This window comes from Aspergillus alliaceus (genome assembly GCF_009176365.1).
Source record: "Aspergillus alliaceus strain CBS 536.65 unplaced genomic scaffold BDW43scaffold_102, whole genome shotgun sequence".
NCBI lineage: Eukaryota > Fungi > Ascomycota > Eurotiomycetes > Eurotiales > Aspergillaceae > Aspergillus > Aspergillus alliaceus.
This window is the reverse complement of record NW_022474785.1, coordinates 1-26,223: the sequence shown is the minus strand read 5'-3', so window position 1 is coordinate 26,223 and position 26,223 is coordinate 1. Positions and strand designations below refer to the sequence as shown.

Sequence of the window (26,223 nt, the reverse complement as noted above, 5' to 3'; positions counted from 1 at the left end):
ATCATGCCAAGTACATGGACGTGGGGTGCGTTTACTTCATATCTGGTACCCCAGATTGTCTAGGTGGTAATTGTAGGTATTGCGTGGTTTCTTGGTTCTATGCTACAGTCTCCCCGTAGGGTGGAGAACCTTTCTTTTTCTTTTCCTTCAGCAACCTACATTTAACTAGATCCACTGTAGCAGGACATGATATGGCCAAGCTCAGAATCATACTCATGTCGGCAAAAATGGATGTGGTTTCCATGATGGGTCTATCTAGATATTCCACATCCGGACAGGGGAAGGCATAAAGCCGCCCACCAGCTTCCAAATGCTCCTCCACACATGCAAGGAGTCGGACTGCACCACGAGTTGCGTGCCGCCCGGGGCGACCGTGTCAAGGATCCCTTGCAGAACAGACTCATCGTATCCGAGATTCATGATATCGTCCATACCCTCAAAGACAAGCATTGTCACAGTATCCGTCTTCAACCATCCACGAGTAATACACTCCCAGATCCTACCAGCCGTGCCCACGACTATATCGGGGACCCGCCCCGTCCCAGACCCTTGGAGCTCGTCAATTTTATCCTGGGCGTCATGGAACCCTCTAGGGCAGCAATAGATTTCCACTGACGGCATTGCAGAGGCAAGCATTTTGGCGATACCCTTCACCGTCCATGCCAACTCAAACGTAGGACACACGATTAGAGCCTGGCATTGGGACTGAGCGACAGGCATAGCACCCGTGCTGATGCGTTGAAGGGCGGAAACCAAGAGGTACATCCGTTTGAGATGGAATGGACCTTGGGCCAGGACATTGTGGCCTAGGCGACGGGATTTAAAAGGCTGAACGTTACGCACGTATTCTGGCGTAGGGTAGGGTAGGTCCAGGTACCGTACCTTGGATAATAGGAAGTACTAGATGGTGATACGACGGGAGATCATCAAGTAGGGTCCAAGTACTCATGCCCTGCAGCAACTCCGGCTTGAGGACAAGCTCTAGCTCAGCATCACGGCTCGGTGCCATTCTAAAACTGCGCTTCGGGGTTTTAACTTGGAATGGATGCTGTCAGACATATTACAGTAGCGTTCGGTCCCTCGCCGCCATGTGAGTGTCTGTGCCGCTGTACGTTAGTGGCCTTATTGAGGCAATAAGTTGACCGCATAGAGCGTTTGCGCTTGCGGTTTTGTGGATCTACAGTGGGGCTATCCATGACCTTTCCAGCTTAGGTTTAGCCCCTTCGTATTCTGAAGCAGGGAATTTGCAACCTCTCTTAGAAACAGACGAATGTGAACGAGTTGATAGCCGCATATCGCTTATGTAGGCGCACCATTAGGACAGTATGCAGAGTGTTTGAGATTCAGTCTCACACGATAATCGAAGGGTACATATGCGAGAAGCATGTAATGAACGGATACGATAATGATTTTAGCACAGTGAAAACTATATCAAACTGATCAGCCCTATAATAAGATAGTTCATCTTGTCAAAGAACCCAATCTGTGCTGAGTTGTTCCAATTATAACATGCAGTAGCTCATTTTGCAATTTGCATCTTGCATCACACGAGAAAATAGCTTCTGTGTTAGGAAACTGGGAGCTCGTGGCCCTATCTCCCAGAGGTCTAGGACTGATGCAATACAGCTCTTCAAAGAAGGTATGGAGTTCGTCCGTGGTAGTCAACCTGAGAAGATAGTCCCTGCGACCTTATACGCAGCGCCCTCGTCCCTACTGTTTTCTGAGTGTCCACCATGTCGGTTTTTCTTGTACTCGCATTCCCAGTGCGCGATGAGCGCCCTGTCGCCTTTCCAAACCCATCTGAATATATTCAGGGCGTTCCACAGTTCACGTACAACCTCTGGCAAGGAACCAGAAGCTGCAACACGTCTTGAGGAAGCCCATGGCGTCACGGGAGAAAATCAGGTGGAGACTCCTGAAGAACGATGTGATGGGGATATGGGGCCTCCATATAAGAGCCTAGACAAAGGAACTAACGGCAGCCTGGATCACGTGGCTGCAGGGCTACTCATGCGCCTGCAATATAACTAGACCAATGGCTTACCAAGTGGTGGTGAAGTACTGGCCCAAAAGCCACTGAGAATGAATTGAAACTAAAAATTAAAGTTTTAATAAAGTTATCAAAATTCGAAAATACGTAAATATGAACTTAACATTGGACAATGTCATATAGGTAAATTCAACTTGATTTTGAGCTGACTACCCAATTATACAGAGTATTCTCCTCGGAAGAATGTTTGTATCCCGTTCCGATGCTTAAAAGGAATAAGGTTGTCGAACTTTGGGTCCGTGGGCAAATCGTTGATGTCAATGGCGGGAAATGAGCGATTAAACGGAGCAATCATTGGCCCAACCCTAAGGCGTCGCCTCCCTTCGATTCCTGCCTCCCTGACCATGTCGCACAATTGCGTCAGGATTCTTACCAATTAAACCTCTCCAAAGTCTGGGATTCAGTAGACCCAGCCTATAAAAGACCCGCAGGAGCTGGATTTTACATGAAGTCTTTCCTTAGGGCTACGGAAACAGGACAGACCGCAATCGTCGAAGCCGTCAGAATGAGGCATTTCTCAGGTCTTCCGCAGCCACTCAGCAGTCGAACTCCTCACCTCACGATGATCCTGCCGTATTTAATTCAACAATGCCACTTCGCTCGCCCACTGCCAGGACCGTGAATCTTCTCCCTCCTTGTTTACGCTGCTGCCGCAGACCATTAGGGTCTATCTCGACGAACCCTCCCTCCATCGATGCCCCCGTACTATGAGGCCCAGGCCGATTCTTCTCCCCTACGTCTTCGCCATCACTACTTCTACATCATCGTCTGGGTCTTCATAGCTTCAATTGCTCTCTACATTCCGGGCGGGTTAAGCTTCATCGATGCCTTATTTCTCGCCTCTGGCGCCGCCACCCAGACCGGGCTAAACCCCATCGACCTGAAAGACCTGCGTCTTTCGCAGCAGATAACGCTATGGCTCGTCCCGATGGTCACAAATGTCGTGTTCCTTCATTCATTGCTTGTTCTGATCAGAATCTATTGGTTCCGAAAGCGCTTCAAGAGCGCTATCCGGGACGCCAAGGCGGTATGCCACAGCCAACGACAACGAATGAATCAAAGTCTCGAGCATGAGGCACGGAGGCCAATAGGGCTGAACAGGACTACCACCGATACTAGTAATGCCACTACCACTGTATTTGAGTCGGACGGGGAAGATGAAGAGCAACCCTTACTTCCAAGCTCAGACGACGGCATATCCCCGAGGACATCGCCCCATACACGCGATGAGCAATCTTCTGGGGGCTACCAAACATTCAAGCCAGCTGCCATCGGCCCCACAAGCCCACGGATTACGTTTTTCGAGTCCGACAGAGATTATGAAGCAAGACAGAAGCGACGATCCTCTTTCTCCCGTCGTCGCTCGTTCACAGAGGCTATAAACGAAGCTTTTCCCCCACTAGACGGCCCCACTATGCCTGCCCTGCCCTCTCTAATGTGGCAGCATTCGATTGCGAGCTACTCTGACTGGGACGAAGACCAGAAGGACGAGCTGGGAGGAATCGAATACAGGGCGCTGAAAACCCTCATGGTTATCCTGGTCTGCTACTTCGTGGCCTTTCATCTTCTCGGCGTCGTACTGTTCATTCCATGGATCATGGCCGATTCAAAATACGGCCAGATGGTCAAAGATATGGGCTTGAATCGACCATGGTGGGCAGTATTCACTGCCGGTTCTGCCTTCCACGACCTAGGATATACTCTAAGCCCAGACTCAATGGCCTCATTCCGAGACGCCGCATTCCCCCTCCTGGTCATGACCTTCCTAGTGGTGATCGGAAACACCGGCTTCCCATGCATGCTCCGCTTCATTATCTGGCTCCTCTCCAAATCCACAAGATACGGCTCCCCCCTAGACGACGAACTACACTACCTCCTCGAACACCCCCGACGCTGCTTTACCATGCTCTTCCCGGGCCCTGAAACCTGGCGCCTAGCAGGCGTCCTCCTCCTCATGAACGCCCTAGACCTCATGGTCTTCTACACCCTCCAAGAAGTAAGTCCCCAATCCACCCCATCCCACAAACCAAACTGACCCAACCCCCCTCCACATCAGAACCCCCAAACAAACCCCTTCTCCCCAGGCCTCCGCCTCGTAGACGGCCTCTTCCAAATCGCCTCCACCCGCACCGCCGGCTTCTCCATAACCACCCTGGGAGCCCTACACCCAGCCGTCCAAGTCTCCTTCGTAGTAATGATGTACATATCGGCCTTCCCCATCGCAATCGCAATCCGCAAAACAAACGTCTACGAAGAAAAATCCCTAGGGATCTACGACGACGAAGACAAACCAAACCCGCACAGCCTGGCCTCCCACATCCAACGCCAACTAGGCTTCGACCTGTGGTACGTGATGCTCGGGTTCTTTTTGATAAGCGTAACAGAGGGGAAACGCATCCAGCAAACGCATGGCCAGGATGTCGCGTTTTCGCTCTTTCCGCTGCTTTTCGAGATTGTGTCTGCCTATGGGACGGTGGGACTGTCGTTGGGGTATCCGGCTACTCAGACGAGTTTGAGTGCGGAGTTTAATCCCGTTAGTAAGTTGATTGTTATTGCTATGCAGGTTAGGGGGCGGCATAGGGGGTTGCCGCATGCGTTGGATCATGCTATTCTCTTGCCGTGTGATGTGCATCAGCAGGGGGAGTGGTGGTGGAAGAAGTGGTTGAAGAGGAAGAGTTCGGGGATTGGGAATTTTTTGCTGCATGGGGAGGTTGGGGGGGAGGGGCAGAGAGAGGCCGATGGGAGCGATGTATGAGGTTTTAGGGGGTGGGGGTTGGTTTTTATTATATCATAGACCTTTATGGTGTTTGGGGAGGAATCTTGGGGTTATATGAGGTGAGGGTGTCTTGGAATTCGACGATCTATATGTGATCTTGTCCGAGTTTGATGATTACATACTCCATTTTCTAGTCACGAGATTATATTTTAATCCAAAAGCACTCATATATAACCATAACCATCTAACTTGTTTAATACCCCATCCCCTCAGCTTTCTGAAAAATTCCCCTCCCTAACTTCCCCCAATGACCTCGTCCTGAAGCTTCCCCTCGAACGGCAACACAACCCGGAAATCAGAGACAACAGCCAGCCTTCACATCCACCACCTCCGCCTCAAAAGTCCAAAACATGGCCCCCCATCGTCCGATCATCGGAGATGAAATGCAGATGAAAGCCTGGCACACTAAACCTACTCGTAAATTTAGGTGACCAGAACCCGACCATCACTCCCCGCATAGACTTCACCGTCTGCATAGTTTGTCGTTTCGCCAGGTCTGCTAAAGACTCTTGTGGTTCGGATTGCGCGGGAAGGACTCGGAATGTAAGTCTAGGAAACGCAGGGATCGTATTGGTGACATCTATGGACCGGGAACCTCAAATGTAGTGACGCCCATGTTGGATGCGTTACTGGATGGGACTCCAATGGCAGTGATCTGCGGCCAGGCCGCCCCAACGATCCAGGGTACAGGCGCATTTCAAGAGATTTATGTCGTCTCTTTAGCTCAATCGTGCACAAGGTGGTGTACCTGTGTGGACACTGTCGCTAGTCTTCCCGGAGCCATCGGCGTTGGACAAGCGCCCCGGTCCTGTCCTCGTTGCAGTCCCCAAGGATGTAGGGAAAGCAGTATTTGATGATAGGGCTCTCGAGGATTCCTTCAACATTCCAGTGGCGGGTAGCATCTAACAACACACTTACTCACCTCTTGCCCATTACATTGTGGATCTCAATGACCAGGCCGACCGCGTTGTAAAGTTAATCAATCAATCTCAACGCCCTGTCACATGTGCTGGGAACGGGGTCCACTCGAGTTATGATGGGCCAGCGTTGTTATCGCAAGTCGCAGAGCAAGCTTGCATTCCCGTGGCTACCACTCTCCTTGGCCTAGGAAGCTTCGACGAGACTCACAATCTAGCCTTACACATGATGGGCACCTATGGAACTCCATATGCCAACTGTACGCTGTCTAAAATGTCGACATTATTATCGCAATCGGGGCGCGGTTAGACGAGCGAGCGACGGGCAAGGCCACCGAGTTTGCCCCGAAAGCGCGTAGCATCGTACAGCTTGATATCAATGCGGATACCGTGGGAAAAGACATACACCCAACGGATCTCGCTATCGGAGACTTATCCGTAACCTTGCAAATACTCCTCCCTCAACTAGTAAGGCATGATCGGGCAGAATGGTTGTCACAAATCCAGCACTGGAAGGCTGAGTACTCATTACGTATCCCCAATACCAAAGAACCGCAGCAGTACAGCCTCCCACAACAAATTTTAACAGAGCTGGGCCACCAGATAGAAACCATCAAGCACCGCACCATCCTCACCGCTGGAGTCGGACAACCCCAGATGTGGGCGGCTCAGCGATACCGTTGGAGATATTCACGCTCTCTAATCACATCAGGCAGTCTAGGCGCTATGGAATTCGGTCTTCCAGCCGCAATTGGAGCCCATCTCGCTAAGCCTGACCATTTAGTGATCGATGTGGACGGTGATGCATCTCTATGCATGACTATAGAAGAACTTCTTACCGCGTCACAGTATGACATCCCTGTTAAAGTTGTTTTGTTTAACAACCGTCAGCAGGCAATGATCACACAGTTGCAGCAGAAAAATTACAACGGGTGCGTGTGTCATCCCCGACAGGCTAATCCGGATTTTGTACGACTGGCGCAAAGTACGGGGTGTCAAGGGCGTCAGTGCTTCAGGTTGGATACGCTCCCTGAAAATATGGAGTGGCTGCTGAACTGTGAGGGTCCCGCGATGTTGGACGTGATCGTCGAGGATATTGATATGAAACCCATCGTATCCACTGGGGGATCGTTAGACAAGGTAGAATTAGAGCTAAGGCTGCGAGCTAGAGTCATTGTCAAACACTCATTCTCATAAGTTTGATTCGGAGATGCTAAACCTCCCGGAGATAGGTCGGAGATAACGATGATACCCGAAGCCTTCTGTTGTAAAACAAAGGGAAAACGTGATATTGAAACCAAAAGCACCGTATGGAACTTGGCGGGTTAGTAGCATTATAGCTCTTTGCGGGCGAATATCTCCCAAGTTCCTTTTCGCGACTATCTTGCCATCAGTATATACTGAACATGGCATGCCTAAACGCTGCCTAGTGGAGCCCAGTCAGGTGATCGGTGTCGAAAATGTCCGAATTTAATATCATAAATGCTTCCTTTGAATCTGCAACTTCACCCCGAACGCCAGGGTTGAATCCAGAAAACAATGCAGAATTCAAACTCGGAAGGGGATACAAAGTCCCGGTGGGCTTGCATTCCATGCCGGACTCGGAAGGTATGCTTTCTTAGGATTCGCGATGCGAGCGCACGGCTCTAAATTTCAAGAGGCTCCAGGTTAGATGCGACGGCAATCGACCTTGCTGTGCCAGGTGTACAGAACGAGGGGACAACTGCCAATACAGTAATGTCAGACAACGGACATCATGCCATAAAATGTACTATATCGATCAAGTAGCAAGGGCGATTTTCTCACTCGCAATATAGGTCCTATCGCGCTCTTACTCAGCGCTTGGAGAACATGGAGCGTTTAATCGAGGAGTCAATGCGTCTTCCCACTAGCCAAATGAGGCGTGAATATCTCCATGCCCGAACTTCCCAGTTCAATCGGGAGCACGGGGGATCGTCCCCTCCCTCCACTCAGCCTCAATTAAGAATAAACCTCTCCTCCCATCAGGACAGATCAATATCACTTGACGTAAAGGATAGGAGTGGAGAGCGATTGTGTATAGGTATGTATAGCTCCGGGGTGAGAATAAGCCACATCAATATTAGCTTACCAAAGATCGACACTACAGGGTCATGTTCCATCCTTTCTCCCGAAGGCATCCGCTGGGTAAATGCATTAGTTGGAGATGAAAGCTTCAGTCTTCTCTTATCCCACCTGAAGATACCAAGGAATCCTCCCACTGGAAGCTTTGAAGGGCGTGTGGATCATCCATTGCCCCCCCATGATATGGTTGCTGCATGCTTCAAAGGTATTTGTCTCCGTTCATTTCTAAAAGTGTGTCCAACACTCTAATACACAATAGAATTTTCCACGACCTATAACAGGTGCCTTCACTTTTTTGAAGATGATTACATGACTGAAATCCTCCAAAGGCATCTCCAAGGCCAACCCTTTTTGGATGCGACTTCATATGCGGCGCTTAATATGATTGTAGCTCATTCCCTGCGCAAGTTCCACAACATGCGAGCTATCGAGGCTGAAAAGTACTTTGACAATGCTATGAACATCCTCTCTATCATGATAATGCAGAGACCTAATAAGAACACTATCGCTACAATACTTTCCATGGTCTTTATGCACTTTCCTACAAGGACGGCTTGATTGCTAATTCTTTCTAGGCTATGCATCTTGTGTATACTTCGAGAAATCACCCTGCAGCCACCATCTTGGGAGCGGCCATTCAGTCGATTATCATGGCTGGCTATCACCATAGAACGACGTCTGATACTACGTCAACGGCTTTGCATGAACGACGGCTGCTTTACTACGCATTTATCTTCGACCAAGATCTGTCTATGTACCTTACAAAGCCAGCATCCCTTACGACTGACATGCTTCCCTGTCTACCAGAGGAAAATCCGGAAGATGGGCTCAATACCCTGACGTTGGATGATGGCTCTACGATGAACTATCTTCGTGAACAGGTTATCCTAGCCAGTATTCAACAGAAGGTCTATCAAAAGCTCCGCTCAACGCAAGCTTCTGCGCAATCTACCGAACAGCTCTATGCTAGTGTAATGGAGCTCGATGTCGAGTTACAGAACTGGAGACAAAATATCCCTGACATGGCTCAACCTCAGACTCCACTAGCTGGTTTAGATGAACAGAGCCTGATGACTTTGACGGTGCTTCATTTCTGTTACTTCCAACTGCTAGTATCTATTCACTCTGCGGTATTCAGCAGAGCCGCTCCACTTCCACATGAATGCGAAGAAAACAATCTCATCATCTCCAGCGTCTCATTATGTGTTAGCGCTGCACGGGCTTCAATCTCATTACTAAACTACCACGAGAAACGCCACCCTTTCACTATGTAAGAAGCAAGGTCCGAACTTAACCCGTCACTGCAAGGAGGATATTAATCTTTCCGCAGATATCTGCTTTACCATGTGGCATGGAATGTCGACATCCTACTCATCAACATACTCGAAAACAAAACAAAGCCTCAAGCCCTTGATGATCTACAACTGCTAGGTTCAGTAGTCAGTTTTTTCGAGCAACACGATCCGTCATATGAAACTGCCGTTGCTTATCATATCACTCGGCTGTATTATCAAGTTGCACTCCGGGCTGTCAACAATGCAAAAACTGCATTTCAAAATAAACCCCAAGAGTCCCCAGTTCACCCTCCAGCTACAGCCAGCGCCAATGGACACAGCTTGTATTCATCACTTCCCAACGCATCCGGTAATTTGCCGGTTACAGGTACGGGAAGTCCATCATGTGATCCAAATGTGGAGCAGAGCGTTCTCCTCCTCCTAAGCTCTTATGGTATGGAGCTAAGTTTCCTGCCTGATCTCTGGCAAGACCCTCACCTACCTAGATCCGATGGCTCAGGAGATCAGCAGTCTAGGGTGTGATATGGGAGATGTGATGAAAATCAGGTACATCAAGACCGGCCTCGATAGCTGCGATCATACTTCAGACAAAGCTAGCAATAGGAAAGAAAATAGATGAAAGCGTAGAGAGGGGAAATAGGTTTTAAGAGCTTCTTATAGACCTGATATTGTGTTTCATCTTCAGGATTGCGCGGCTGCAGTCCTTAGTGCTTGCATAGTGCCTCTTGACATTCTAGTCGGGATGCGAGTAGATAATACCCTTGAATCGAGCCCCCGCATGTTACTACTTTTTCTTGATCTTTAAGTGTGTATATCTAACAAGGATAAGATAGAGCAGACTAATCACCACTCAGCATGAATACCAGTGCCATACATATAGATGGGTAGGCAAACCTCACGCAGATCCTGCATCTTTCTTCGTGTAACTAGACACTAATCATGGAATGAAGGTCGTCATTGATACTGCTACTCTCCGTGTCTTTGTCATCAAGAAACCAGGGAAACCTTTCCAAACCCCCATTGCCAGATGGATGATACTCTACAACGAATAAACGGGAGAAAGCATCATTCTGTTCCTCGTCTATTACTATACTCTCACGCCTCGCAAATGAGTACATCTCTGTGCACTTTTGCAGTACATAATCCTGGAATATGTTGCTCTTCTTGAGCAGCAATATCCTAGCATAGCCAGGTCCATTATAATTTCATTACCTTTCCAGAACAATACCTCAACCGAATACCCTGTGTCGACTTGACTACGTTCACAATTGACGCCAAACTCGTATATGTACCTCACGATGGCGAGCCGTGAAGCGAGAGCAGAACTAAGTTCTAAGAAGGGTGTCTACTTAGCTAACTGAATAAAATTAGATGAATTAGAACCATATATTGCTACCACCTTCGCTAGTGCTCTACTACAACCATCCTCACTAGTTTGTAGATCCAAACATAACGCCAGCGCCCCCTGTATCTAATACCTGTAGGGGGCCAATGTGGATTCATGTTGGGCGGCTCACTCACATACTTATCCATGGTTGCAAGGCATAGATCAATAGCAAATTCAGGAATTTCTTTCAGGAGTTCAGGGTTAACCACCGGACTAATTCCTTTTCGAAGGTCCGACAAGTTATCAACAACCACGTCCATTGCCAGTCCTCAGTTCCTGATAGTTTGCTCTTTTCGAGTAGAGTCCCAGGATTACTCTTGCAAAGAAGTTCCCATCGGGGCAATCCATGAGAGATGTGCGAAATTGCTCTTTGCTCTGGCTTTTAGATCGCTAATCATAAAATAATCCGCTTCACCATACATGCGCATGTGGAAGTAGCATGGGTGAAAACCAGGTAAAGTATCAACAATGGACTCCACGAAATCCTCTTGGTCGTTTGGGTCCTTTTCAAAAAAGCTCGTCAATTAGAGTGCGCTTCTCATTTGGTGACGTTCCATCCACAAATCCCAGCGCGGTATTCTCTAGGCCATGTTCATTGCTGATGTCGTGTATTTCTGATGCATGTTCTCCTGATGTATCATTTATCGAAGACTCTCCTGCATGCTCTGTATCCTTCTCCAGTCCTCCATTGCCATCGAACTTTGGATCTTCCTCTTCAAGCGTATGGTGTCCGATAGTGTAATTTCCTGTGTAGAGAAATTCTAGCACCTTCTCAACTAGGACCGGGCTTTTGTCGTTTAGATTAATTATTGACTCTTCAGCCCCCTGGTCCCACAGTGGCGTGACAGTCTCAGTCCACCGGGCTATTAGAGGGTGGATTACTGGTGCCTTGAGTTTTCCATTACAAGCCCTTTTGAAATATTCAGACCTAGGGCAAACGACGAGCCTATGGGCTGGGAAACTTTTCCCGCCGCAAGTGATCTCTAGATCGCTGTAATCTGAGTTGAGATGAAGGGCTAAAGTGATGTTAATGACGAGGCCTACCAATACCCATTATCCGGTTTCTCACCTAGAGATAAGATCCAAAATAGCCCCGTGATCCTCCCTGTCCGGCCTGTCGCGTGAAGAGTACTCAGAAATCTCTGAGCAATATACTGTAATATATATATATCGCTCGCTCTTTGTCCAGCTTGCAAGAGCGTGGGCTGAACGCATAGCTGCCTAACCCCGCTTTGTTTCAGTTTACTATAAACCAACGACGACAAGGTCAAATGACCATAAAACAAATACAAGGAGCGTGATTTAGATATATAAAGCACATGATTTGGGTGGCAGGATAATGGGGAACAGTGGATTCTCATCACGTTAATATAGATTGCTTGTGGGTTTAGCCCATCTTATATACGCCAAATTATTTGTAAATGGCCTTCCCTTTATATTAGAGGATCTTAATCCTATATAGAACATTAAAGATTTGGACAGTTTTTTTTTTCTGGAATCAGCCCTGGTGCCATATCAATGATGACCTTATAAGTGATGGCAAAGAGGCATAGGGCAAGAACAACTCAAAGCATAAAGGTGCTGATCCTAATGCTGTCATCTCTCGGCTTTTAATACATGCCGCTAAGCACCCAGGAGTTATTTCTCCAATCTATCACGGGTCCAAATTTTTTCTAGGTGTGACTTCTACTAATACAACTTGTTTCTGTGAAACTATACTTCCTAGCACCAGATCACAAGTGACATAGCGCTTCGCACATCTCTCAAGCACCGCTAACAGATTCCCCCTGCCGCTCTGCATCAGGAGCATTTGCCTGCTTGAAATCAGCCCCGAATTCTCTCCACCCCCGCTCAATCCCCAGGTCGAGTCGTCCATCTCTCGAAGGCACCATGACATCAGACCCGTCGGCCTCCATCGCATAGACGACATTGTGCTTCTTTCCCAGCGTCAGCTTGATAGCACCCTCCAGGAAGACATTAGGCGTATACGTCCGTGACGGCGTCTGCCCGTGGATCATGGCCAGGATATTGTCCAGCACCACCTCAGACTGTAGCCAGCCGGCGCGTGCCATGTGAGGGCCACCGTGTTCGGCCACGTCGCCGAAGGCGAAGATGGGTGGGTTGCGGTCCGGTTCATCTTTTGCAAGCACTTGAAGCGTTGGCTGAACAAGGATGCGAGAGGTCTCTTTTGAAATGGCGCTAGGGATCAAAGATGCCAGAACGGCCGAGTTGGGTTGCTGTCCAGTACAACCTATCTAGTCTTTCCGTTAGGAAACCATCTACCAAAAAAACAATGACAAACAGAACGGATCACTCACGACAAGGTCAAACTGCTCCTCATGCCCATCCGAGAAAACCAGCGTCGCCGATCGAGCCATACTCCCTCCCCCAGGCAACTTAGGCCTCTCATTCAACATAACGCGGATCTTAAGCTCCTCCCGCAACGCACTCAACGTATAATCCTGCAACCGCTTCCCAAAATGGCTCATCAGCTGCCCGCGCGAATGAATCAAGGTCACGTCCTTCCCCGGATAAAAGTCCTTGATATCACTCGCCAACTCAACGCCCACAGCTCCCCCACCCACAACCGCAATCTTCTCACTGGCTTTGATAACCTCCTGCACGCCCTGCAACTCCTGACACCCGTCCTCCCGCTCCGTAGCGGCAACATTAACAGGGAGTGGCTGCGAGGACCCCGTCGCGATCGCAAGATACGCATAGTCGATCTTCTGTCCCAATGCAAGCAAAACTTGATTCTCCGTAATTTCCACAGCCGTATCATGCACGCGCGTGAGAATACCATCTGGCGCAGCCCGCACGATCCCATCATACGGGATGAAAGCCATGTGCTCGTGCCCCTGCATCACGGAGAAACGGGGGAAGTTGAACAGGTAGTTCAGATGTGAGTTCTTCTCGATCCATACCGCCTTGTACCCCGTTGGTAGGGTTTCGGTGAGCCGTTTCACTAGTTGGATTCCTGCGAAGGAGCCGCCTAGTACCACTACGTTCTTGGAGTCTGGTGTGTCTTTCCAGGTCCAGCTGTGGCATATGGCGGCTACACGTTGGACGGTGGCTCTGCCTAGGTAGGGGAGGAAGAATCCGAGGGCTTTGCCGATTAGTTTTGTTTGGTCGGAGGGCATTGTGGCGGCCTTGGTAACTACTACTGCTGATAAGGCTAGGAGGATGCCTGCTTTGTGTTAGTTTTGTCACTTTGTATGCCAATAGGTTTGTTGTCAGCTGTAGGCGAATATATGACCTATGTGATTGTGTCACACCTGGACCAGTCAGGTAGAGTAAATGGTACGTACCTTTCGTCACCATGGATAGATGATCCAGTCTAAGCCCTATCGTCCTTTCTAATCCCAGGTCAGCGTGGCTATATAGTAGTCCAACAGGATTACCAACATGTCAAAATATACCAGACGTAAGATATACTTGATCCTGCTCCGCGGAGTCTCCGTGGAGTATAGGACGGATCCACCTTCTCGCAGATTATCGGCGCGATAACGATAATAGAACGCAGCAAAATCCCGACCTCCTTTCTCAAATTCCCCGACGCGTCTATATTTATCAGTTAGCGACAGTATGCCTTTTCCAGATTATACTCAAAATCAAAACAATCTCGCCATCTAAACAAGCATCCCAAAACCTACCACTCTCGTCCAAATCGACATATAAATCCAGATCGGCAAATTCCCGGACTCGGCAAATTCCCCGGCGATTAGGGCACTCCGTCGGCATATCCCTAAGCCCGCCACGGAGAAATCATCGTCCATCAGCCTGACACCGTTCGTCATCATATAGGACAACACGGTGTATGATCGCAAGGTTATCGGGTATAGCAGTCTGATAATTTAGGGGTCGGAGTTCTCAGAAAGTGAATGAGATGAGGTTATCGGCTTGGGAGAAATAAATGTGCCCTGTCTATTGTGGGTCGCATGACTGGCTTTATTTAGCTGACATCCTAGTTGACGACCTAGCGCGCTGCAATAGTAGGCGACTCTAGAAGTGGAGATCAGGCCATTATGCTTACTTTTTATTAATGGGTAGCTTGAGTTGTTATGCTTAATGTCTATTCTGCTGGGCTGATGTGTTTAGGTTGTTTATAATTGTGGTGTTGGCGGAATTGTTCAGATGAGCTAGTTAGCTTCTATGTACAATCTGTTTAGTGTAGTTTACATCGTAGCCAATGGACTATTTTGACTCCTTGGACTTCTTGTGGCCATGTCTGTCTGCCCCAGTTCGGTTCAAGGGTTTAAGATTATACTTGAAACAGAAAACTGGCTAGTAATAGGTATATCTTATTCAGGGGATCGAGTGCTGCGAACACCACAAGCTGAGGCATCGTCCTTGCTGTGTATTGGAAATATAATGAACGTTATAATTATAGCCTTTTCAACCCCCGTGAATAGGACCTCTTGAACGAGCATAACAGGAACAGAACAGAACGGCACCAACAACATCAAGGAGTGCAGACAGCCCTCCCAATAAATATTAAGATACGAAGATAATCCTATCTAACCCTGCTCCTTTCTCTCTTCCAACCACGAAAGGAAAAATACCCTTCCATTTCTCACTTTGCCGTCCACCGTGTCTCCTTCTCAAAGTTTTCCCAGTCTTGTCCCTTCATATTGCTTAACCCTACCGACCGCAATTTAGAAAAGAAAGCAAGAGCAGCATCATACGTCTCATCATGTGTCCACCCGTGTCTTTTCACAAGATTGTCAATTCGATAACAGGTCGTGTTCCATCCCTCTGCAGATTGTAGATGACTCTCCAGTTCCGCCTAAGTAAAGTGAGTCAGACAGGCTTTGTTCGCCGATAGGCCTTCCTAATATCTAATAAAATAAATATTAACTATTCCTCAATTTAATTCCAAATAATACAATCAACTATCTCTCAACATTAATAAGAGTTTCCCGAAACGATAACACATCATCGTCCCATGTACTACCCGCGAATTCAAAAGGTAGACGTCTTGTTTTCTTTAGGCTTAAATAAAATGTCCCAGCCAGTCTTGGATTCCGCTCCTCGGTTTCTAGAAGATAGATCTGAGATAGGGTTGACTCTGAAATCTGCTCTTAAATCTGGGTCTTCTGTTTATCGTTAAGTGTATTAAAATTATCTAGACGTTTTAATAACAAAGGCAAAGGCCCCTTGTAATCAACCAGTGGTGATGGCTTCGCTTGGAGGAAGAGGGGTCCAGCCCATGTTTCCCTGTCAGTCAATAGCAGCGGAGATCCGTTCACCGTCGACTAATAGATTTAAAAATAGAGATCTTGATACCAGAGGGTAGATAGGGTAAGTTGGTTATCTATGTCGAGGAGGTAGGGTGTGACAGTGAGGTGCTATTTTAGCAGATTTATATGTTCTTCTGGATTATTTTGCCGCGCTGAAGACGCTAAGGGAGGTCGTCAGTTGCTTTTGGAATGGCGTACTTCCCAATCCACGCAATCTCTCTCTGGGCTACAGAGATGGCGTAGTCTAGTGGGGATGAACCTAGCGCCATTTATTAGCTGGGCGGGATAGTGAAGCGTGGTGAGGACAGATCAAGGACGAACAGGGGCCCCGGTTGATTTTCATCTGCGCCCGCTCCTTTTTCCAAAAGTCTCTTACGACCTAAGGTCCGATTGTGAACATATTAGATAACTTTTTCTTTCAGCTCGCGCGGTACATCGCCGATAATGTCTGCCAGGACAGCACCTTCCACAGCACCGCTTTTGAAGTATTATACTTCCGAGCCTAGAGAGTGCGTGAGCAGGTAGATCATCCCATACACAGTTGCTTTCCTGTAGCAACCTCCAAACCTGTAGTATAAAATGCAGGACCAGCGCAGGAATTTGGAATGCCATGCCATCCATTTCAAGGCGAAAGACCTTGTTGTGTCCCCTTTCTGCTAGCCTTTGCATGGAGATGCAGTTATTCGAAACCACGCTGTTAGCTGCCACTTTCTGGATAGCGGTGGGGTTGAAGACTTTGTGTCTACCCTGAAGTTGCAGTTCCTCGTCCCAGAGCCTGTGTCCACTTGTGTAGCGATAGAAGTGGTCGCATTCTTACTAGGGAAGCTTGGGCTGGCTTGTGGTGGCCATCCTGTGCGGTGGCTGAAGTCTACAGCGAGGAATTGGAGAAAGGGGCCTATGGATGAATTGAAAGCCTAAACATTTTCGAGGACGTCTCGATCATGAGACAGTAATATAGAAGGATGAGTATGCATGATCTGAATTACATTGTTTGGTGGCTAATTTCAACGAATGATGGCTAAGAATAGTCGGTGTCGACATATATGCATGCGGTATTCGGAATACACTAGTAATCCTATGGCCAAGGAAATCCATGCATGAGAGTCTGCATTCCTGAATATCTACATCTATCTGAGTACTAAATACTGCTCAATTTGACACGCATATCAATAGTCAAAATAGGAAAAGTGAGGTCAAAGATGGTCATGGCGACGGCTGATTAACCTGACGCTTCCTAATTCTGAAATGGTCATTTTGGTTTAACAGTAAGTCTATACAGATCCGAGGGGGGTTGTCCTCGCAATAATTTATACCCGGTTCCGAGCAGCAATCTTGCACGAGGACATGCAGTTCATGGTGGTTGTCCAGTTAGAAATATTGTGACCGCCCACACGACACTCATGCAGAGACCATCTCAGGTTGTGGAAGAGATCCAATCAATGCGGTGCAAACGGGTGCTATTCTAGGCCTACAGAGCATAATGATATGTGCATGATGTGTATGCTTTCCATCACTCAACTCCCGGAACCAACCCCTATAAACGTAACCGCAAGGCAGGCCGTCGTATGCGCAGGCGGAGACTGTCGATTGGACTATGCTATTCCGCAGATTTTTAGAATGGTTGATCTTATCTTTGCACCTATTGGGTCTTGGGAAGATATGTTCAGGGAATGGGTTACTAAGAGGTTAGACAGGAGAGATAGGCTTTGGGGTGCCATTCCCCACCCCTACTTCAGCATATGCAATAGCGTTGTAAAATCGACCGCCTGCGGCGAATTCAACTCGTTATACTCAGCCATTCTTTGGACTTACGGGAATAGCCAAAATATCTCCTCACCTCGCTGATACAACCAGACTTTCCCTTTCGTGCTGAAGTAATGGCGTACACGAATGCCCGTGAGCGTTCCACGGCCTCTCGAGGAAGTCCTGACAAGCCTCGGCAGCCTAATTCTCAGCACCTTGGATGCCTCTAGGTCCACCGAATTCAAGCTCCGCCTGGTGGAAGGTTAGGAGGGCGGGTTTGGACGCTTCAGCAAATCAGCAAAATTGACTATACTGAATTCCATCCGTTGGCGCGTCGTATGCGAAGTGCCCCTCTACGTCGAGGATCCATTCTTCTTCCGGAAGATGTATTTAGTCAAAAGGTGACTCGAAACTGTCGCGGCGTACTATTTGTTTGATGGGTGTTTGTGGGCGTCTTCACATAATGTGCTCAGTAGGGGGGTGGAGGGTGTGTTGACAAGTGACATGGTGGTTATGATGGTGAGCTATTGGAAGTAGATAGATAGATAGATAGACTTTACCGTGTCTTGACTTGACCTGAGTGGTCTGAAAAAGTAATGGTCGGGATATGTGAGAAGGAAAGCTGGTTGTGTTGGGTGAGACCTGAAGCGTAGAATAAAACGTACTTGCTTTACTTGGTCAGTGGGCTTTTTTTTTATGACCAATCAATCTGGTTATATGCTATAAGTGAACTGGAAGCACTCTTCAGCTGTTAGACTATGGTGATGGCTTCGGCAAGTGCGTTTAGCGAGGAAATACCAGTTCATCTGTTACCACATAGCCTTTTTGGCACCTGCACCTACGACTTACAACACTGCTTTGACAAGCCAGAAGGACATTCAGGTTATGGCCCGGTATTTCTTAACCTCCTGGTGTCTGGATTCGATTATTGTTCCCTTAGCCTTAGCTGGAAGCCTGGAAGCGTTCCATGCATGATAGAATTAATTGCTAAACATCGAGCATAACTTCCAGTAACAAGCAAAGTGAATATTCAGATATTTTAGACGTTATAGATAGTAACCATGTCACCCTTATCGCCAAACCACCACACGATGGTCCCGTGATGAGGTATCCGTTGCCACACTCCAGTGTCAAGACCAGACCAGCTGCAAAGTGCGTCACTTTAAACGTCTTTAACGTAGCTATTATCAAATATTTTAACTTGAACGATGCTGTCAGCGATGCAAATGGACGCAGGAACCTCATGTGTCAGGCCACGATCCCAGCGGACCTGGCCGAGTGATTCAACGCGGGCGTGTCCTTAGTATAGCAGGAGTCCAATGCATGGGCAATACGACTTGACTTGATCTCTACAGACCCGCAGTTTAAGAAGGCCACCCAGAGGAGCCTTGTCATGCACCACTTCGTATACGGTGTGCCTCTCGGAAGCGGGCCACAGCGGTTAAGAGTATGTGGTTATCCTATAGCCCCAGCATCGGATTGGAAATCGCAAGTAACTCCAATCTCGGTGATAATCTTGTGTGGCAGATCCAGCCCATCATGGAATATCCGCGTGATAGCACCGTCGCCCTTCTTAACTAGGGGATGGAACTCGTAAGCACTATTGAAGCCGGGTGCACAAACGTATCCAAAAGTCTTTATTCTTCCTAAGGATATTTCGATCTATTCTGTGAATTAGACTATACAGCCGAAGGACGACCAAATTGTACTTACAACGAAGGTGGGGTAAAGATGGCACCGAGAGCCATTCACCCGCTTCCGGATCCAGGCTGCTTTTATCAGCTCGCCCACATTGACCGGAAAGTAGAACAAAGTAGTACTAATGGACGTGACCTTTTCGCGAGCTTCGGTTCATCAATCTCTTGCACCTTCCTGGTGGTTTGGAGCTATTTGAGATAGGATATATCCCCAACGTTTTACCGAGAACGCAAGCAACAAGACCTTAGACGTCATACGCAAAACTCCGCATATTGTAGACGGCTGTCATCACGAACATTGTAAAAGCTCCACGATGAGAATGATGGCAGAGAAGGAGAACTCCAGGCTCTTGACCTGTCATGTAGAGTATCCGGGAGAACAACGAATTTCTAACGCAAAGGCCCTACTCACATTAGTTGTGTATATATGTTTATCCAGATAAACCTACATTCCAGCTAATATTGAGATTGAGATGGAGGTCAACTGGCTTCAAGATTTATACCAAGGAGAGCCATCTGGCAACGGATCTGAATCTCAATCCAGGAATTGTATACCACGTACCCCAACATGATCCGTCGAGACGATGATCTTGTTGGTGTTAGATGATAGGTTCAGATGCTGCTGATCACCAGTTCTCGATTCGGAAGGTCTGTTGCTGATTGTTGAGATACAATTGCTGCCTTGATAGCTAACCCTAGTGATGTATAGTTCTTCAACTACGCGAAGCTGTTCGCACTGACTACTACGGTCAACTCGCAATCGCTCGATTAGTCGACAGGTCTTGCCAAATACTATTAAGTACCAGCACAGGCCAAGGAATTTCAAGATCTAGGCTTGAATCTCTGCGGGGGATTGTTCAAACAATGCACGTCTGAAGCTGCTCTCCAAGGTATCTTTTGTATTATGACTAAACAGCCCCTCAAGAGTGGACGCAGCATCTCGAAGGTCCTTTATCTCGAGGCTTGCACAAGGGCTCCACTGCATTTGCGAACTTCTGTAAGTCTTCCAAAGATGGTCTTTCTGAAAGCGCATAACTATTTCCCAATAAGTTGTAGCAGGCCATGTGCGACCACGTGGGTGGATTTGGGGTCTTTCCCCCGTAAAAGGACGAATATCTGCACTCGGGCACCAGGCATATGCCAGGCGCCTGTGATACTAGGTAATTTCATGGGAGTATTCAGTAGTGTCTGCCTCCTAGTGAAGAGGACAACCGGCCACTCTAATAGCGTGATTCGTAGGTGCGCGTACAGAGAATCAGGAAATCGCAGCGCATCAATTCCACAAGATCGTTGTTTAACCCAGAGCCAAGATTCGCTACCTGATATCGTCAAGTATATCAACGACCAATCATAGACGTCTTAAAAACAGAATTGGAACAAAGAACGAAAGAAACCCATTGTATGTTAGCAAGCATGGATATTGGGTTCCGAGATCCGTTCAGACCAAGTTCCTTGGTAGAGCATGGAACTCAAATGGGCCCCGTCTTCAGCCGGCGTTAACTTCGATCATCCGAGCTCGCCGCCTCCGTAAGCTGGTTTGCTCGTTCATAGGTATTTAACGAGTTCAACATTAGGTTTGCTGCTCGTTACAAAATCATTGTCTGTCTCCACGTTGATTATAAGGAGAATTAAAATCTAGATCGAGAGTCGTATTGGTGCAGTCCACCATAATAGGAAGGTAGTAAGTAATGAATATACATCACTTAGTACATTTTCTCGTAGAGAATGAAGTTGAGAAGATGATAGTCATGAGTCATCGACCGCGATCCGCTAACCCCGAGGCAAAATCTACTATATACTTTCCCGTGACCAATGAATCGGAATGGACAGTGCCGGTGCGCCGGTGGAGATCTTCCCTAGAACCGAGGGGATCCATATTGTCAGGACTGAGCCAAATCCGAATTCTCGTCTGGACGATTCCTGACGGAGCTAGGCATCTCGGTGGATCTAAGGGTCACCGGTTCTTAGTTTTTGAGAACCACCAAGGTCGCCATACTGCCCGACAGATCAAAAGTGGTATGATATTAAGCATCTAGGCAAGATTCTAGCCTCCGTCAAGATTTTCTCGGACGGTGAGCTAGCTTTAGGAAACGGGATTGGTTGATACTATATCCGTAAAGGAGTGTAGTTCCGTTTATCAAGCCTTATATCACTATTGTTCTGCATTAGCGTGAGACTAAATTAAGTCCTGAAAATTTTTCTCGACGGAGTCAGAATTAGTCTACTTAGATCAGAAGTGAATGACACCGTCGAAAATCTTTGGCATCCATGGATCGGACCAAGCTGAATATGTATCTCCACTATTGCTGTGTAGGACCCACAACGGGCTTCGCCGACCTAAACCCCGACCGCCGACCTTCGCTTTTAACCTGTGGCTCGTGACCAACATCAAGCCTCTTTTTATGTCTACGAGTTATATATGACTTATGTAATTATGCCTAGCATAATTACACATCTGATCATCCATGAAGAGCGGGGTAAATCACTTGGAGATTGATGTTCTAGATGACAATGTTGACCTCATTTATGATAGCATAGCATGTCAGGACCCAGGACAGGTCCGTTGCCCAGACTATACACAGTGGCCACATGGAGTTCATGGAAGAGATGCTCATTTGTGAAGGTCCCTGATCGTGACGTCATGACCTCCTTGATACGGCGACAATGGACATTCCTGTAGAAGAGAATGCCCTTGCTTTAGTAGTGAGTAGTAGGTACACAGGTTGACTAGAATTCGATGCCACTGCAAAGGAGGGCGGCTAAGTTGCATTATTGAGATTATTCATCTGTCATTGACGTGGTTGGTTACCATTCGTACAAGCACTTGTATACTTGATTAGCCCAGTTTTAGGAAATACGAGATACAAAACACGGGGAACGTCAAAAGCTAACTTGATAATCAAACGTCGGCGAATTGATTATCGCCATGGCGTAGGCAGAGCGATAACAATAGAGTCAAGTTGGACGAGGTATAGGCAGAACAAATAACAAATATCTTAGATCTTGTACCAAATCATGTCCGTCATGAACCGACCCATTCCTAGGGCTGTGTTCCTTCCCATGGGTCCACCAAATAGGCCACAATGGCCGTGTCTCGACACATGGCATAAATTACTGAAAAGAGTAGGTCACCTACCGGAAACGAATAGATCGTATTCGTATTGTACTGCGCCGCGATATGCGAAAACTAAAAGACTACCCCTACGAAATACTAGCCATCACACAGCCCTTCCGTTCATTGCAATGCCAAGATGGACCCGCGTATTCCCAGCAGTAAGGGGGTCACGGCGTTGCATACGTGTTAGGCAGAGAGATCAGGATCTGGGGGAGAGCCGCATACGCGGTGTTGAGACCAGGTTAAGATTGTAAGAAGTATATTATCGGAGGTTACGGGCAGCAAGGATACAAATTGCGGTAGGCTTTCACTGACTTCTTTCCGTTAGGCTTACGTGGGCGGCTGGGAACGAACGAACGGTCGAGGTCAATGTCATCGCATCTTCAGGCTTTCCTTGCTGTACTCGGGGTTCTCTTTGTTTCTTCTTTATGTATGTCGAGACGATACGCCGTTAGTGGTTAACTCTGAAACCAGGAAGAGCTTCCAAAAATGTGACACTCCAGAGTCATGTCAACGTCAAAGAGCAAGGGGAGATGCCTGACACTTCCTGGAGATTGAGATTGATCAGCGATATGATGATGCCATCACTTGAAAGAAATTACGGTTAAGAGATTGAAAAGTTAATTCCGATTTCAAATCCATACCAATATGGGACATTCGTATTGGAAGAATCAGTAATCATCACTAATACCGGCTAGAACGATGCCGACCGAAGTTGTTAGTGGATGAATAATCTAGGCTAAGAAATTATGTTATGACTGATGGATCATGATTTGATGCCTGGAAACTTCGAAATGGTTGGTTCGGAGGTAACGGCGGAAGGATTGGTCATCCGAAAGGTCAACATTGGTCCCTGTGACTCATGGACTGGCTGAGATTATTGGGCAGCTGTGGAGGCGGTGAGGAAAGGGACTGCCTTACAGGCGACAAAGGGTCCCAAAATCTTTTGGACGGATGGGGTTTATGGGCTCCTCCGTTCCGATCGGCGGTCGGACTTTACGCGGTTCACGGAACTTGTTCGATTTTAAAAAGGAAAAAAAAAATTTCTGATTAATCCACATGGAAAAGCTCGGTATAAAATATCAGCCTAGAAAAAAAAAAAATAAAAAAGGCTAAAAACATACCAGAGCCAAGTGGATATATCAAGTCCCTATTGTCCCCCATCTTGACAATTCTAAATCATTTCCTGTTTGATATCCTTTCATCTTGACCTGAGGTTTCACACCGCCAGCCATTTGCAAGATATCGATAGCATCTCAATATCAGCCACACTAAATCCTGACTATTGCAACCCTACTTCAGTGGTTGAACCGACAACCAGTGGAGACGACGCAAAATTTTTACCAGCCAGACAACAGGAAAACACGAGTACTATCTTTCTCCTGCGCAGCAGAGTACTTTCGTTTTGCATCGTTCCAAATATTGGACCTGATTAATACCTTACCTTGATTATCTACAAAGGTACTCCGATAATCCATCCCTTTTAGGGTGATCGGCGCCTTGTTGCAGTCTGACTCACCGCCTCCTTTGCTACATGCTCATTGGCCGCACCGCCATCGCCGGAAGCAGTAGGTCTGCCTGAGTCACCGCGTGTCATCACTAGTCTTTGAGCTCATAAGCACATCAACGTCCGGGGATTGCGCAATGGGGTCCTCTTCTTCCCCCACAACGTTCCTCGCTACTACTTCTACTTCTTCTACCCTCTCCCCCTCCGATCAAACTTCCTCCCCCAGCGCCTACTTTACTTCTCTTGCCCGGAGGCGTCAACAGAAGAAAATGAGCATCACTCAAACATACTATCTCGCCCACACCGCTCGGAAGAAGCTGACCCGCGAAGCTTCCCGGGCGGACCATGATCTCCGCCTCCTGGTTGGTCATGCCAACCTACTCGATTCCTTGATGCTCGATCTCGCCGATGCCGAGCAAGAGCAAGAACGCTGGTTCAACCAGACCGTCCACGGCGTCACCAAGGGCTCCCAATCCGAGCCTCGCCATATCCAATGGGCGGAAACCGTGGTGGAAGATCCCGAAGATGACTGGGATGCGGAGGATGTTTCCGACTCCGACCTCAGCGACGACTCCGACTTGGAGGAAGATGACTATGAACCCGCCTACACTCCTGTCCGCCGCCGTGCTCCATCACCGGTGGCTATTGTCCGCGAGAAAGAGGTGGAAGAAGACTACGATTCCGATTCTGACTCAGACTTCGAATACGACGATGCGGAGGACCTGGAAGAGCTTACTTTGACCCGCTCGCCGTCCCGGCAGAGTCCCCCGGAGCTGTCTTCTGATTCCGACGAAGAGTCCGAGGAAGAATCGATGCCCCCGTCACCGCCGCAACCGACACTGAACACCTTCTCCGAGAAGGAAGCCCAAGCTACCGAGCTTCCTCTGTCGGGAAGTGGATTTGAGGACCGGTATTACGTTTCGAATGAACAGCAAAATGCGATCATTGAGGCCTACTAAATTCTCTCCTTGATTGACGACTGCTTCGTTTGTACATACCCTCTTATGATACCCCTCCGACATTCTTGGGCTCGTTTTGGTTTGGTCTCAGCGATACATTTCTTCAGCGGATACGGCGTTTGGGCTGCAAGAAAATTTTTTTCTTCTTGGCGATATTGCATTTACTACTTTGCATGGTCTGGACTTACTGGCGTTCAGACCTGACTGCCTAAGTGATTGGGCATTGTTGGATACTCTCCTCTTATATGGGGCATTTGTTTTACCGCCCCCACTGCTGGCCCTCTTTGATAGTGTGGCTTGTGCATACGTTTTGAATGTTTCACGATAACGATGCGTTTACCTCTTACCTTCCATAGAAATATTATATAGTCTTAGCATCAGCAATATTATATAGATAATACTTCCTCACTCATTACCCCTGTTCATACTCCAGTCCTCTTATTCTAGATCAGAAACCGTACTTTGTGGTACTCAGGTCCTCTTTAACCAGGTGCTGTACTCAAGTGTCCCTCGACCGTCCCTCTTTAGCTCTGGGACTAGTTTAGGTACCGACCCAATAGTTAGGCTGACTATACCGACTAGTTGATAATCTAGACCCAAACCCAAGACGCCGATCAATCAACGCGGCACACTCCCGCACACACCGCCCGGAGACAACTGGATGAATCAAATCACATGGGCGATCATCCGGCGGATCACTGGTCGAGAGCATAATCATATCTAAAAACTCGACTATCCTCTTCCGAGCAAAATGTGACAAGTTGTTCCGTCTGACTTGTCGTGTCGCCTCAACTCTTCGTTGGCTGTCAAAGGATGACCGGACATTTCGGACTAAAGGGGCTGTGTCAATCAAAGTTCTGTTGATAAGATTGACCAGGTGGAGATTGATCGTGGGATAGACGAGAAGAAACCTCCGTCCTCCCCGAAAGAAGGTTATTCGGACGCCGTGAGATCCGAATAAAGCTGAGTCATTCCTCCACCCTTTCTCTCTTGGGGCTCTTGATATGACTGGGTTCGGATCTTCGGCATATTTTCTTCCCTCGCCCAGTGAGTCAGGTGTTCAACCCTGCCAATCCACCCGGAGAGGCGGAACATGTGCATAACTACCGACATGGATTATCTCATCCATGATCTTATCCATATCGTAATCGGTAAGCGAGCGACGCATGTAAGCCAGCGACGCAGCTCTGTATTCCATACAAATCGACCCTTTTTAACACTTGAATATCTCAGCAACCAAAAGTTATAATAATATAAGATTTAAACAGGGTATATAATAGTATTTAATCTGTAACATATGAAACAGAGAATTTTATATAAGTAATACTTTTTTCAGTATTGAATATTACAACTATATTTTTGATCTTCTTGATTAATAGAATAAGGATAAAAGAAAAAAAAATTTAAAAAAAAATTAGCTTTAACCTTGCTTGG

The 26,223-nt window shown here is 47.6% G+C and overlaps 7 protein-coding genes across 7 annotated transcripts; 4 read left to right on the top strand and 3 right to left on the bottom strand.

Moving 5' to 3' along the window:
• Nucleotides 1-255: 255 nt before the first annotated feature.
• On the bottom strand, nt 256-1,009 carry BDW43DRAFT_317176 (uncharacterized protein; the record flags this gene model as incomplete). The annotated part of the gene is made up of 2 exons (XM_032048475.1): nt 256-806; nt 883-1,009. The coding sequence occupies 2 exons, from the start codon at nt 1,007-1,009 to the stop codon at nt 256-258; spliced, it is 678 nt and encodes a 225-aa protein (XP_031893897.1).
• Nucleotides 1,010-2,251: 1,242 nt separating this feature from the next.
• BDW43DRAFT_295034 (cation transport protein-domain-containing protein) lies at nt 2,252-4,699 on the top strand. Its single transcript, XM_032044009.1, has one exon. The coding sequence runs from the start codon at nt 2,745-2,747 to the stop codon at nt 4,083-4,085; it is 1,341 nt and encodes a 446-aa protein (XP_031893896.1). The 5' UTR covers nt 2,252-2,744; the 3' UTR covers nt 4,086-4,699.
• A 477-nt stretch (nt 4,700-5,176) lies between these two features.
• BDW43DRAFT_304895 (thiamine diphosphate-binding protein) lies at nt 5,177-6,940 on the top strand (the record flags this gene model as incomplete). The annotated part of the gene is made up of 4 exons (XM_032045694.1): nt 5,177-5,253; nt 5,389-5,614; nt 5,784-6,048; nt 6,096-6,940. 4 exons carry the CDS (start codon nt 5,177-5,179, stop codon nt 6,938-6,940), a joined length of 1,413 nt encoding a protein of 470 aa, XP_031893895.1.
• Nucleotides 6,941-8,496: 1,556 nt separating this feature from the next.
• Nucleotides 8,497-9,663, top strand: BDW43DRAFT_304894 (fungal specific transcription factor domain-containing protein; the record flags this gene model as incomplete). Its single annotated transcript, XM_032045693.1, has 2 exons — nt 8,497-9,116; nt 9,177-9,663. 2 exons carry the CDS (start codon nt 8,497-8,499, stop codon nt 9,661-9,663), a joined length of 1,107 nt encoding a protein of 368 aa, XP_031893894.1.
• A 2,620-nt stretch (nt 9,664-12,283) lies between these two features.
• On the bottom strand, nt 12,284-14,027 carry BDW43DRAFT_21937 (uncharacterized protein). The gene is made up of 4 exons (XM_032039382.1): nt 13,934-14,027; nt 13,837-13,884; nt 12,847-13,715; nt 12,284-12,783 (listed from the first exon to the last, which is right to left on the bottom strand). The coding sequence occupies exons 2-4, from the start codon at nt 13,847-13,849 to the stop codon at nt 12,292-12,294; spliced, it is 1,374 nt and encodes a 457-aa protein (XP_031893893.1). The 5' UTR covers nt 13,850-13,884; nt 13,934-14,027; the 3' UTR covers nt 12,284-12,291.
• Nucleotides 14,028-23,672: 9,645 nt separating this feature from the next.
• Nucleotides 23,673-25,204, top strand: BDW43DRAFT_21685 (uncharacterized protein). Its single transcript, XM_032039340.1, has one exon. The coding sequence runs from the start codon at nt 23,968-23,970 to the stop codon at nt 24,787-24,789; it is 822 nt and encodes a 273-aa protein (XP_031893892.1). The 5' UTR covers nt 23,673-23,967; the 3' UTR covers nt 24,790-25,204.
• BDW43DRAFT_295006 (uncharacterized protein) lies at nt 25,113-26,044 on the bottom strand. Its single transcript, XM_032044008.1, has one exon. It carries the CDS (start codon nt 25,900-25,902, stop codon nt 25,723-25,725), a length of 180 nt encoding a protein of 59 aa, XP_031893891.1. The 5' UTR covers nt 25,903-26,044; the 3' UTR covers nt 25,113-25,722.
• Between the last annotated feature and the right edge of the window lie 179 nt (nt 26,045-26,223).